The 14,445-nt window shown below is 42.5% G+C and overlaps 1 protein-coding gene across 1 annotated transcript in view; it reads right to left on the bottom strand.

Moving 5' to 3' along the window:
* LOC117508443 (coatomer subunit delta) overlaps positions 1 to 14,445 on the bottom strand; it is a 43,068-nt gene that overhangs the window by 12,011 nt on the left and 16,612 nt on the right. The window contains exons 3-5 of the mRNA XM_034168205.1: positions 8,360 to 8,539; positions 3,855 to 4,060; positions 195 to 356 (exon numbers count right to left, since the gene is read on the bottom strand). Coding sequence (XP_034024096.1) covers positions 195 to 356; positions 3,855 to 4,060; positions 8,360 to 8,539 — 548 coding nt within the window. The remainder of the gene's footprint in view (positions 1 to 194; positions 357 to 3,854; positions 4,061 to 8,359; positions 8,540 to 14,445) is intronic.

The following is a 14,445-nucleotide window of genomic DNA, read 5'->3' on the forward strand; positions in this document are numbered from 1 at the left end:
ATTATGTATGTCATTTTGTAAAACTAAAGGTTTAACAAAAAAATATTTTCAACATACTTTCTAGTTCTAATTTGTTCACAAGCACCATAGACTTTCACTGGTATCGCCGACTATAATTCTGCTGTCTTCCTCATCCTCAGTAATGACAACAGGTGAGAAATGATCAGCAGCTTAACATCATGTTGTCTCTGTACCTCTCAACATTGGCTGGTGGTGGCAGAGCTTTGGAGACATCTGTACTTCTCTTTCCTGTGTTGGATACAATTGTTTCTCCCTCAGACTTGAGCTTGTCAACAAAGTTGTCCACCTCTTTTCCTTTAGCACCGAGTTTCAGAGCCTTACTGGGTCCAGTGGATCTGGAAGAGGGGGAAAGTTCAAAGAATGCATCCAAATTCAGTAAAAGCACTCAGCGGGTAGAGGAAAACAAGCACATCACAATTATATTTAAAGGAGAACTTAGGCATTTTACAATACAGGCTCCAGTTTTTGAAGTTTTATGGGTTTTCCCTTCAGACAAACAAAACTAACAGGCACATTACTGATTTAGAATGCAAACAATGTTGTGAATTATGTTATGGCAAGCTTTTTTTTTTTGCCAGCTTGCACTCGGCCGAGACGGACGCATTTTCTCTTCTCTCCCTCCCTCCTTATCTTTCCTGCTTCTGTGGCGTGTTGTCTGTGAGGCTCCAGTTTTTGTTCTTCTGAAAAGTGACAAAAATGGATTTGTTAAAGTGGTCTCTGAACGCAATTGACACTATTTTTTTCTACAAAACATTCGGGGGCAGAGGACCCGACCTGTCCTGCCGGGACGCATGTGATGGGCTACGTGATGGACTCGTGGAGGAGATGGCAGGTTATGTGCCTTCACACGCCGTCTGTGGAGGACGTCAAAGATGTGTATCTATTTGGCTTGGGAGTGACCGGCTTTCTGCTGTGTGGTGCGGGCATAGCGCTGGTTTACTGGAAAATTAAAAAAGTGGAGGCTGTTTTGATTGGGCCGTCCAGATTGCCCCACTTGATTGATTCGATTAGAAGGACAGTGACTGCTCAGTCGGCGGGTGTTAACTGCACGTTGGAAACCATCTCTGGGAGGATTGCAGCGCTGGAAAACTGCCTTGACCGTCAGTAAATGACCACATCTCCTTTCTACATTCAGATGCATTGAGAGCCACTTTGTTCTCAGAACTGTGGAATCGTTCAGGCGTCTGCTAATCAGACATTCATTTGGCTTCCCCAAGACAGCTGCACTTGAAGGCCGCTGCGATAAAAAACCAAGAAGATTAAACACTCAAGCCTCGCTTCCCTGGTTTCCCCCTCCCTCAGCTTCTCCAGCTCTGACGTCGACTGTGAACAGTGGACTGCTTAGAGCTGAACCCCCCTCCCTTCCAGGATTCAGTCATGGCCGTTGTTTAGCGCCAAAAAGGGCTGCTACCGGAGTGTTCTGATAAGCTGGACTTTCAAATCTCGGCTGTCGTCCTGTGTTCTTGTTTGTCTGAGTGTTTACAGTTCTCTGTGCTGATAAGAGTTTTTTCCTCATTGTTGTGGCTTCTCGAAGGCAGTAACCTTGAGGGTTTTTTTTTTCTCTTCCTTACCTTGTGTGTGCTTTTTTATATGGTGTTTATGTACCAGGCCGGCTTATGTCTGTTACGTGTGTGTTGTTTGTCTTTGGGTCGGTCATGGTTTGCTCAGCCCTGCTGTGACCTAAAGCAGGGATGTACATCTAGAGCTGGTCCCCGGGCGCCTTATGGCGACCTCTGCTCCTAACTGGCAATTAGGATGGGTTAAATGCAGTAGACAATTCATTGTGCAGGGAACATGTTCCTTTGTGCATATGACAAAATTTGAAGCTTAAAAAAAAAAAAAAAAAAAATTCTTGTTGGCACTGAACCGGCAAAAATGTCATCAGAAGTGTCCAGTCAAATGGAGAGGATCCCTGCACAGATAAATGTGCATGGTTCCGTCAATAAATGTATAAACTTCTTAAGAAGACTGATTATACCATTAGCTGCCCACTTTAGTCAAGGCATAGAAATTTTAAATTTTAGAATGAATGATTCATAAAAGTGAGGGTGCAAAGTGACCAGCGTGTGTGTGTGTGGGGGGGGGGGGGCTAGAAATTTCTAACTTGTAATGGTGCCAATTAGTGCACTTGCACACATAAAATTCTTTGAGCGTAAACTAGGAATGTGGTAAATTTTAAATGTAATGTTATTCATTATCGACCTCTCTCGCTGATTTTCTCTCTTCTGTAAATAATTCTTGCCATATCGTCTGCTGTTTAGCAGTTCTTTGGATTTGTTTTTGCATCACAATGGGTGTTGCGGTCATCTCGTTTTCATCAAGAGAGGCTCATTTAACCACTGAATGTTCAGAATAAACATCATACATTCAACTGGCCACAAATAACTAACACTGTAATCACGTTGACAGTGTTTAATAAAAAAAAGACGTGAAAAATAACATCTGCAAAAAGCATATTTGAGGTGGGAGGAGTGCAGGAATATTTTTGACTTTTGTCAAGTTGATAAAGTCAAAATGTAACAGATGCCAGACTGTGATGTCTGCAGCCTTCTATGAACACAGACTGATGAAGTTTTTAAAAATCTGCAGCTGTCAGCTGACCTTGCACTAGATAAAATAATAAAACAACATAAACAGGATGATTAATGCCATGTGAAATTACTTCCAAAAAACAGTACTGCACAGAAAATTGTGTGCGAGGCGAGAGCCAGCAGTCAAAGCGCTGCGGATATGCTGAAAATTAATACTTGGCATTCTTTAAAAGAAAAACAAAAATAAATAAATTCTGGCTTGGCAGGGGTTCTTCAAGTTGCTGCCTGGTAATTATTTTGTGAATGCACTCGGCAGCCTTCAGATGAAGGAAAAATTGGCAAATAACTGATCACCACATCAAGGATGTTTTAAGAGATTTCAACAATGTAGCGGTGGATGTTTCCATTGTGGAAATCTAAGCAGCATATTTTATATTTTGCATCGCTACACGCCACAACCCTAGTAAGAACCCCAACATCTCATCAAATGTGGACAATTCACTTGGCGTGTCAAAACTGATGTTTCAAAAAACTGAAATTTCATGGATCTGCTCCAAAATTCCATACACATTAGCCTAGAAGTCCGCCCCCAGCGCCGCTCTCCACTAAGTGATTAGAAGGGCCGGATGCCTAGGCTGACATGAGCTTATTCATTTGTACTGGGCCAATCATTAGCTAACAGGCACCTGAATGAGTTCATCAGCTTCTGGCAGAGTAGGGAGAAAATGAAAATATGCAGGTTAGGGTGTCCCTGATGACGAGGGTTAGAAACCAACGATTTACACATTTACAATATTCCATGGTACAGCGTTGTCAGGGCTGTGAAATGAAAATTGTGAAATCCAAGGAAAATATGCAGGGGGTTTGGGGGGCATAGGCCCCCAGGAGCCGGAGTCTTTGACCCCGTGGGATCCCAGAAACCAAACTAATATTTTTATCTAATGATACATTTTCAGCATTTCCTGGAAGAAAAAAAATCTCAAAATTAGTCCATATTTAAATGACCCTATATTCAACCTTTCATTTGAACCATCAATGATCATGTTGAAATAAGAATATGACGTGGAAGTAGGACCTGGAATGATTTTGCTTTTAAATGTAAACCAAATAATACAGAAGGATTTTTCTCCTCAAAACACTGCGAAACCGAGGACACTGATTTGTATCTCTAACACACAGATCAGTGTCCGCAGACTGCCACGGATTTATGTAACTTGCATGATGTCATAAAAAAAAAAAAACAACAACTTTGCGATAGACAATTTCGCGGATCCGCAGAGTTTTCACAGCCCTGAGTTGTACCTGACAGTGGTAGGGGTGATCTTGGGCTTCTCAGGCTCTACGATGGTGTCTGTGATGATGGATCCTGAAGAGACACCAGTCACACTAGAGCTGCCAAAGCCTCCGTAAGATGGCACCTTCTTTCCGGAGCGCTCAGCATCCCTCCTAGACTGCTGCAGCTCTTTGGCCTTCCTCCTCATCTCTGCCTTGGCCTCCCTTTCCTGGGTCTGTGAACACACAACATTTAAAAGGCAATGAGACAGTATTTTTAATGTTTACAATGCTAACTATTGGTATAGTCACAGCAAATACAGTTTTGATTCAAAGATGTCAAGCAATTTGCCCGCTCACAAACCCTGCGTGCTGCAGAGTTGTCAAGTCAATTCAATTGAATTTATTTCATTTATATAGCACTAAATCAGAACAAAGCTGCCTCAAGATGCGTCACACAAGTCTAACCTTAGCAACTCCTAGAGCAAGCACACAGGCGACAGTGGTAAGAAAAAACTCCCTCTGATGATTTGAGGAAGAAAGCTCAAGCAGAACAGACTCAAAGGGGTGACCCTGTGGTTGGGCCATGCTACTGACACAATTGACAAAATCAAATCAATCAATTTTATTTATATAGCGCCAAATCACAACAAACAGTTGCCCCAAGGCGCTTTATATTGTAAGGCAAGGCCATACAATAATTACGTAAAAACCCCAACGGTCAAAACGACCCCCTGTGAGCAAGCACTTGGCGACAGTGGGAAGGAAAAACCCCCTCTTAACAGGAAGAAACCTCCAGCAGAAACAGGCCCAGGGAGGGGCAGTCCTCTGCTGGGACTGGTTGGGACAATATAAATATACAGGAAAGTTTGGAAGTCCATGCTGGTGAACAGGACAGGGGAGTTGCAGAAGAAGACACCCACTCCCATCTCTGGATGGAGCCACACCTCAAACAGAGAAGAAAAAAAAAAACAAAAACAAAAAACAAAAAAAAAACAAAACACTGAATCAGGCAGCAAAATGACAACAAATAAGGTATCATTTGTCAGCACTAAGCAAAAAGAAAAACAGAAGAAATAATAATGTGGTCGCCAAAATAAAGTTGAGGCTGTGGCCCACTCTGGTTACTAATAAAATTAAAGGGGTAGGACGCATAGTACCATACTATGCCAGTATGCTAGCCATATGAAAGGGAAAATAAGTGCGTTCACTTAAAATAAAGTTAGACAATGAATTTTGTTTTTAATATATGTATTTTTATAGGTGTTCATTTCACCATAAACCAGCCATGATTAGGTGTTCTTTGCAAGATTTCTGACAGAGGAAGGGATAAAATTATCAGAAGAGTTGTCCAAGAGCCTAGGGCCACATGTGGAGACATTCAGAAAGGCCTTGAATTAGCAGGTGTAATTGCTTCAAAGAAAACAATAAGTAATGCACTTAACCTCCATAGCCTGTATGCATGCTCACCAAGCAAAACTTCACTGGTGAAGAAAAAGCTTGTTTAAAGTTTGCTGCATAACATTTAGACAAGCCTGTGAAATACTGGGAGAATATAGTCTGGGCAGATGAGACCAAAATTGAACTCTTTGAATGCCACAATACACCATAAATGGGGCTTGTATCGTCATGATACAAGTTGTGTGAAAAGACTATTTTCCCATATTGGCAATATCACAAAACTATAATACACAGTCTGTCACATGGATTAGAATACGGTGTTATTGATATTTGATAAGCCCACACATTTGCATTAGACTGTTACTGTTCTCTCTCTACATTTATCTAAAAATCTGACTTCATCAATTTCTGTTTTAATGACAATTGATGGTGTATTAAAATAAACAAAAAAACTGATACAGGTAAAGCTGCATATACTGTTCATTAAGTCACCAATATAACTTTTAGTTCTCAGGAACACCGATTTGGGTTTAAATTAGATTCTTATTCACTTCTCCCTCCTGTGGGTTCACCACCTGCAGAGGGGGCCATGGGGGTCAGGTGCAGAGAGGATTGGGTGGCGGTCGAGGGCGGGTGGCCCGGCGGCCCGGTCCATGTTCACAGCCCCTGGCTGTTGGGACGTGGAATGTCACCTCGCTGGGAGGGAAGGAGCTAGAGCTTGTGCGGGAGGTTGAGAGATACCGACTAGAGATAGTCGGGCTCACCTCCACTCACAGTTTGGGCTCTGGTACCCAACTCCTGGAGAGGGGCTGGACGCTTCATTTTTCTGGCGTTGCCCACGGGGAGAGGCGGAGAGCTGGGGTCGCATTGCTTATTGCTCCCCAGCTCAGTCACCATGTACTGGAGTTTACTCCAGTGAATGAGAGGGTCGCGTCCCTACGCCTTCGGGTCGGGGACAGGTCTCTCATCATTGTCTCGGCCTACGGGCCGAGCGGCAGTGCAGAGTACCCGACCTTCTTGGAGTCCCTGGGAGGGGTACTAGATAGCGGTCCGACTGGGGACTCCATTGTTCTCCTGGGGGATTTCAACGCCCACATGGGCGGCGACAGTGAGACCTGGAGAGGGGGGGAGATCGGGAAGCACGGCCTCCCCGATCTGAACCCGAGTGGTGTTCAGTTGCTGGACTTCTGTGCTAGTCACAGTTTGTCCATCATGAACACCATGTTCGAGCACAAGGGTGTCCATAAGTGCACGTTGCACCATGACACCCTGAGCCAGAGGTCGATGATCGACTTTGTAGTCGTATCATCTGACTTTCGGCCACGTGTCTCAGACACTCGAGTGAAGAGAGGGGCAGAGCTGATGACCGATCACCACCTGGTGGTGAGTTGGATCTGCTGGGAGAGGAGGAAGCCGGTCAGACCTGGCAGGCCCAAACGTATTGTGAGGGCCCCGGGGAAGACCCAGGACACGCTGGAGGGACTACATCTCTCGGCTGGCTTGGGAACGCCTTGGGGTTCCCCCGGAGGAGCTGGGGGAGGTGTGTGTGGATCGGGAGGTCTGGGCGGCTTTGCTTGAGCTGCTGCCCCCGTGACCCGACTCCGGATAAAGCGGAAGAAAATGGATGGATGGATTCACTTCTGTAAATGGGAAACGCAATAACATTTTTCCATTCAGTGCCGACTTCAGCATTTCTGAGATACTCACAACTTAAGTGTTGTGAAAAACAATGCACAAATGTTTTTCACATCAAACTTCTACGAACATGTTAAATATCTATCATATTTAATTCACATTAATATTTCACACCCATGTAACAGAAGAAACCATAAAATGCAGCTTTAGCAGGCTAAAATATCATGTTTGCATGGAGAGTTTGAAGTACATTTATCCCAAAGACAGAGTTTGATTTGTGTGAAATAACCAGAATAACATCAACTGACAAATTCTGTGAAAAACATGATAATAACAATCAGACTCACTGGAAGTGTTAATGTTTCCATATAAATGATGATTAAAAAAGTCGGGTCAGCGCTTAGGTCAAACCAGACCATTTGAATTTATTGATGATGAACTTTAAATCATCTCCACGCAGCAAAACAACGTTTCATCCCTTTGGTTTCTCATTTCAACACGATGCAGAGTTTAGGGTAAAACCTCTAACAGCGTCTCTCATTCGCTGCTGTATGGTTGAGCAGCGCCGCGTAACATTACCCTTCTGTCTCTGATCAGGACATGAAAACATCCATCGTGAAGTCCCATCAGAGATGTTTCCAAACAATTTTACAAATACAAACATTGTCAAAGTCAGACCACAAACTAAGTCTGACGCCGGCCAGGAAAACAAAATGTAACCTTTCTTCTTCTTTAAGGGTTTATTGGTGGTTTGCAAACTAACACGTTGCATTATCGCTACCAACTACTTGGGTGTGGAGCATTAATGTATTCTGACGTATGCTATCAAAAATAACCCAGTGTTGCTGACCGAACGGTCCCCTCTAAAAAAAAAAATTGGGCCACCCTGCCTTCACTGCGCATGTGTCAGACTGACTCTACACCTGAAGCGATCAAAGGGAATAATATGATTATTAGCCATCAATGACAAATTAAAACCACTTAAATTATTCTAAAGTCAGTTATAAGCAGAAATGAGGCCGTTTTAAGCAGACACGAGGCGATAATTGGTGAATCACTACTGACACTTAGAAATGATGTAGGTACAGCAGCAACAGCATGTCAGACTCAGATGTGCTGCTGTGGCGCTCCTCTGATCGGTCCCCCATCTTTTATTATGAATTAATATGGAAATGACTGTTGTACAAAAGCTTCAGATATCTGTCGCGAAGATAGATGACTGGAGTGCAGTTTTAAGCAGAAACAAGGCGATAATCAGTGAATCACTGCCAACGCTCAGAAATAATGCTGCTGATGCTCTGAAATGATGCATGCACAGTGAAGGCAGAGCTGACCAATTTTTTAGGGGGACTGTTCGGTCGGTGACACCAGAAACATTGTTTAAACATGACCTCCAGCCATATGGAACTTCAAAAGATAGGAAAACTATTTTGCACAATATGACTCATTTTCATTTCAACTAAAGTGAAGGGCATAAACACACAACAGTGTGATCTCACCTCTCTGACAGCACGGAAAACTTTCTCCTCATGAGAGTCCATCTCTGTGAAGGTTCGAATCTGAGCCAGGTTAACATTCTCTCTGTAGCCCAAAGCCACAATCTCGTCAAAGGCAAAGATCAGGTCGAAACAGTGCTCTGATATTTCACCCTCTTCCAGCACTCGACAGTATTCAGGGATCTGGGCAAGACAGGAGATCACATTAATAGTACTCAGACCAGCCTGTTGTAAACACTGTGCACATCTTTTGCAATGAGAAAGCTGGTGACCTCATTGATATTGAAATTTTTTCTAATCAATAAACAGTAAAGCAAGATGAAAAGCTTTAAAAAGCTGTGTTTGTGGCACAGCAGTTCTGGAGATGTGCCAAATTCTTTCAGAACTAAAAAGAAAGAACACCACAGATGCGGCCACTCATCCCAAACCTACTACGGTCATCGACACTGGGTTCAAAAAGTGTTAACCACTGTGGCTAATTGGTGGCTATTTCAATTACACACGTGAAATTTATTAGCCAATTGTCAGTGAAACAAACTAATGAACTAAATGAGCATTTATAAAACTAATTTGACATTTTTTAACCAATTCAGAATCTCCCACCTCTGCATGGTGCCTCTCATTAGATCATACCTTTGTGAAGCACCTTGGGGAGACTTATGTTGTGATTTGGTGCCATTTCAATTGAACTGATTGTGAGCTCACAAAGGGCATACCATTAACACAAAAGATGTGTGTTAATGGTATGCCCAATCACAAGAGTCCCCGACTGTGATTGGTGGATGGTCTCAGGGGCGAAAACAAAGCTGTGTGTTTTCATTAGACCTTTTCTGCATAAACAACACACTGTTGCATCTTTGACTTGGAAAACTGTCTCATCTTTTCCAGCCCGACATTTGTCTTTTGGACATTTATGGGGCCATTACTGTAGAAAAAGTATTTGCAAATGTGTATTTTGATCTCTTCGAGGAAACAGCTAGGCTTACGAGATGACCGTAAAATGACAGCGGTGAGTGATGTCATTGGTGTTTGCGCCCTCTGGTGGTATGAAGCTGTAAAAACACGGAGGCACACAGACAAGTCTCCATATAAGTACAAATCACTGTACGCATTTACAGATCTAACGCGGCAGGAATGTAGCAAAAGCCACATCTAAGAACACATCCAATCAAGTGGCCCAGTTATTGGATGTGTTTACACACACAGATAAAAAAAAAAAAAAAAAAAAAAAGAAAAAAAAAAAACACACATTTGTGGATCCGTTTACACACACATTTGTTGATGTGGTTACACATACACCTTTTTTTTTTTTTAACACATTTGTGGATCCATTTACACACACACAGATCAAAATCCGCACACACAGATTGCTACACGCATCCGTTTACACACACACACACATCATAATACGCATTTGCAAATACTTTTGCTACAGTAATGGCCCCATAGAAAAATAAATAAAAAATAAAATCCCAAACACGGTCTTCATCTTTATCAAAAGCAGTAAATCACAGTATTAATTGTTACAGTTTCTCTCTACGAGGTCTGTTAGAAAAGTATTGGACCTTTTTATTTTTTTCAGAAACTATATGGATTTGAATCACGTGTGATTACATCAGACAAGCTTGAACCCTCGTGGGCATGCGAGAGTTTTTTCATGCCTGTTGGTTACGTCATTCGCCTGTGGGCTGGTTTTGAGTGAGGAGTGGTCCGCCCCTCCCGTCGGAATCTCTGTCTGAGAACTTCCTGAGAGACTGACACTTTGCTTGATCAAAATTTTTTCAAAAACTGTGAGGCACATCGAAGTGGACACCATTCGAGAAAGTCAGCTGGTTTTCTGTGAAAATTTTAACGGGTGATGAGAGATTATGGACTGCTGCTGTCGCTTTAAGGACTGCCCACGGAGCGGGACGTCGCAACGCGCCCTGAGCCGCCGCTGTCTGCCTGTTTCGAGCTGAAAGCTTCCAAATTTAAGCCTCTGTTGACCCAGGACGTCGTGACAGAACAGAGAACCTTCAGAAGAGGTCGGGATCACCAGTTTATCCGGACATTCCACTGTTAAAGGAGATTTTGTAATAAAAGAAAGTGCGGACGGGTCCGCGCGTCAGTACGCAGCCGGCGCCGCGCGCAGCCACAGGAAAAACACCTCCGTTGGAAGCCTTAAGGACAAGTTGGAACATGTCCAGCTGTTAAACAATTTCTCAGATACTCACTCAACTGAAAGCCATCAAAAGCCGCCTGGTTTTTACAAATGGTTATCAACACGGAGGTGTTTTTCCTGTGCCGTCACACCGCGCCGGCTGCGTCCCGACGCACGGACCCGTCCGCACGTCTTTCATTAATAAAAACTCCTTTAACAGTGGAATGTCCGGATAAACTGCTGATCCCGACCTCTTCTGAAAGTTCTCTGACAGGAATGGCTCACCCGGGTTGCATTCAATGTGACTGGGAAAATCTACACCTCATCCGTCGCACTGAACTTCCTCAAAGAAAACCCACTTAAGTTTTGTCTTTACATAAAAATACAGCAATAAGTGTATTTTCACTTTAAAAAAGTAAAGATTTGCATGTACACACTATCTTTAAAGCAGACACTGTTGATTTACACTACAGGAGCTCATCTCGACAGAACACCGGTGCTGCTGTGGCGCTCTGATCGCTCCCCCTTCCTTCATTATGAAATAATGCTGACATCTGTTACTGAGACAGATGACGACCGGAGTGCAGTTTGAAGCAGAAACGAGGCGATAATAGGCAAATTGCTGCCAATGCTCAGAAATGACGCATGTGCAGTGAAGGCAGGCAGGCCAATTTTTAGAGGGGACTGTTAGGTCAGTGACACCGGCATTAAAAGGCTCTGACAGATTAGATTAATTAGAAGCTTCAGATATCTGTCACTGAGATATAACTCGAGTGCAGTTTTGGTCACAATATTTTTATTGAGCATTTATATTATACAGTTTTTAAATCAGAGTGTAGCTCAATACTTTGTGCATAAACATAAAAAACAGTAAAAACAAAAATAAACTGCAAGAACAATGCAAAGGTTTATTTATATTTATATATATATATATATATATATATATATATATATATATAGTCCACAAATAAATTAGGTATTCATACAGGCACAAATTGTAAGAAATCTATAAAGGGTTGCCAAATATTCTGAAACAATGACAGATTGTCCTTCAACAGATATCTTTTTTTTTTCCCAGATGTAAAGTGTTGGACAACTCTCATAGCCACATTTTAGCATTGGGTACTGCTGGTCCTTTCCATGATGTCAGAAGTAACTTTTTTGCAGTGATGACAGAATAGGAAATGAACTTCTGCTGTACTGGAGTAAGTTTCCTAGATATCTGAGATGTGCCCAGAATGACAAATAAAGGTTCTGGGCACAGTGTAGTATTAAAAATTCTTGACAATGTATTGAACACATCTGACCAGTAGTTGGCAACTTTAGGGTAGGGCTGCCACAAGTAGTCGACTAGTCAACGATTATTTTTGCGATTAGTCGACTTGTTGGATCATACGTAATTTCCTAAATTAAGGCCTGCAGCATTTTCTGAGAAACGTCAGGGGATGAAAACATGAACATTTCCAAATCAGTGACTATTTCTTAGACTTCATTTACATCAATCATTCAGAAATACAAATAGTGTGGTACTTTATCGTAAATCTGTGTCAGGTAGGCAGTTCTCAAAAACTAAATGTCCATGCTGGAAAGAGACAAGTGAGGGAAGCCACCAAGACACAACTCGGGAAGAACGTTTGGCTTCTGTGAGTGGAGAAACTGGGAATAGTGCAACATTTTTATTGTCATCTTCATTTTACATATAGTCCCAACTTTTTCTGATTTGTGGTCATTTCTGTTGCATTTCTGAAAATACAGAACTGCTATAAAGAAAAGTGTGAACATTTTGTGTTTTAAAACTTCGTGGAGCAAATGTAAACACCAAACTCTTATAAAGAAGGACAAAATACAGATGTGCAGGAAAACTGATATAAACTGAACAGAACAATGCAGGCTGATTTGGCTCAGCCTAATTTTTGCATAAATAAATCAGAATAAAATAAGAGGTAATTCACTTTGAAAATAATAAAACATATAGCTGCAGCTTATAATAACTTTGAAAAATAATCAGCAGCTTGTATTTTTCTTCTGACTCCAGTTCGTTTTAGTGCAATGAAGTCATTTTTAAAAGTCATTTTTCTTTCTCCTCAGTCACGTTTTGAACACTGCATTAAGCTTAAGATTGAATAAATACATACCTTTGGAAAATAACAGCTGTTAGAGTTCTCACCTGCTTTTTGTGATCTGTTCCTCTGAACATCAGCTTCTCCACATCAGGGTTTTATTTTTAACCCGTGTATGCGTAATTTTTGCTCAGTTCATTTATATACGAGGTCTGTTAGAAAAGTAGCCGACCTTTTTATTTTTTTCAAAAACCTGATGGATTTGAATCACGTGTGCTTGCGTGAGCCAACCTTGAACCTTCGTGCGCATGCATGAATTTTTTCACGCCTGTCGATTGCGTCATTTGCTTGTAAGCAGCCTTTGTGTGAGGATGGGTGGCGTCTCTTGTCGTTTTTTCTTTGCAAGGAAATGGCGGAACAACTGGAGCAGCACGACTGCATCAAATTTTGCCAGAAACTGGGCGACAGCCTTGTGGAAACCATTCGGATTATTCAGATGGCTCGGTGACGATCCTCTGGGCATCACACAGATTAAGGAGTGGTACAACCGGTTTAAAGACGGCTGCACAACGGTGGAGAGCGAGCCGTGCTCCGGGTGGCCATCAACATGCTGAAATTATCAGATCATTTCCAAAGTGAACGCTGTGGTGATGTGGGACCATCGTGTGACTATCCGAGAAATTGTGGAAGAGGTGGACATCAGCACTTTTTTGGCACATTCCACTGTGACAGAAGATTTTGCCATGAAAAGTGTTGCAGCGAAATTCATGCCGATGGCTTCGGCACGAAGCTGATGGCGCAGCAAAAGCGCCACCGTGTTGAAGCCTTACAGGACATGTGACATGCTCACCTCTTCCACCATTCAGAAGATTCAGACGGCTTTCGGTGGCTTTTCAGTCGTGTGACTATCCGAGAAATTGTGGAAGAGCTGGGCAGGTTCAAGGTTGGCTCATGCAAGCACACGTGACTCAAATCCATCAGGTTTTTGAAAAAAATAAAAAGGTTGGATACTTTTCTAACAGACCTCGTACTCTCAATTTTTAAGGATGTTTTAAGGATATTTGACCGTTTATTTCATCTCATGAGCTCATAAATTCAGTATACGACGCGTACATGGTGTGAACAGGTCGGTGCCATCAGAACCGCGTGGGTAGAGAAAGTGGAAAGAGAAGTAAAGACAGCTCCACAGTTTGGTTTTGTTGGGGGTTTTTTTGTTTGTGTTTTTTTTTTTTACGTTCTCTCGGGTTAAAATCCTCTCTCTGCTCCGCGCTCGCTGTCTCAAGCGCACTGATGGTTCCCTCGCTCGCAGTCTGCAGCCAGTTGACTCTGCGCGCGCGTATACACACACACACACAGCTCCGTTGGTAAACTGCGCATTTTAAACGGCTTTGAACAAGACGGCCACTGTTTTAATCAGCCGTCTTTCCCAAAATTTGAAAGTCCAAATGACGGCAGGAGGGCTCGCTGCCTAAAATTATGAATTGAGAGAAAAACAAAGACTTAAATAAAATCAACGACTTGTTGACTAATAAATTAGTTGTCGACGGTTCCAATAGTCAACGCAGTCGTGACTAGTCGACTAGTCGTGGCAGCCCTACTTTAGGGCAGAAAAAAAAGCATGGAAGAGCACTGCATTAAAGAACTTACATTTATCACAAGTTGGAGAAGCATTTGAAAAAATATTATGAAGAAACAAGGCGATAATCTGCGAATTGCTGCTGACACTATGAAATGACGCATGTGCAGTGAAGGCAGGGCGAGTGGTCAGAAGGGGGGGCTGAGCTCCTCACAACAGACAGGAACTAACGTATGATTTTCGGGTTTACAAACATGTTTGACCTTGAAACTTTACTCACTTTACCCGCAAACAAATGTTAGCGGAACTAAAT

Source organism: Thalassophryne amazonica, chromosome 4 (genome assembly GCF_902500255.1).
Source record: "Thalassophryne amazonica chromosome 4, fThaAma1.1, whole genome shotgun sequence".
In the NCBI taxonomy this organism is placed as follows: domain Eukaryota; kingdom Metazoa; phylum Chordata; class Actinopteri; order Batrachoidiformes; family Batrachoididae; genus Thalassophryne; species Thalassophryne amazonica.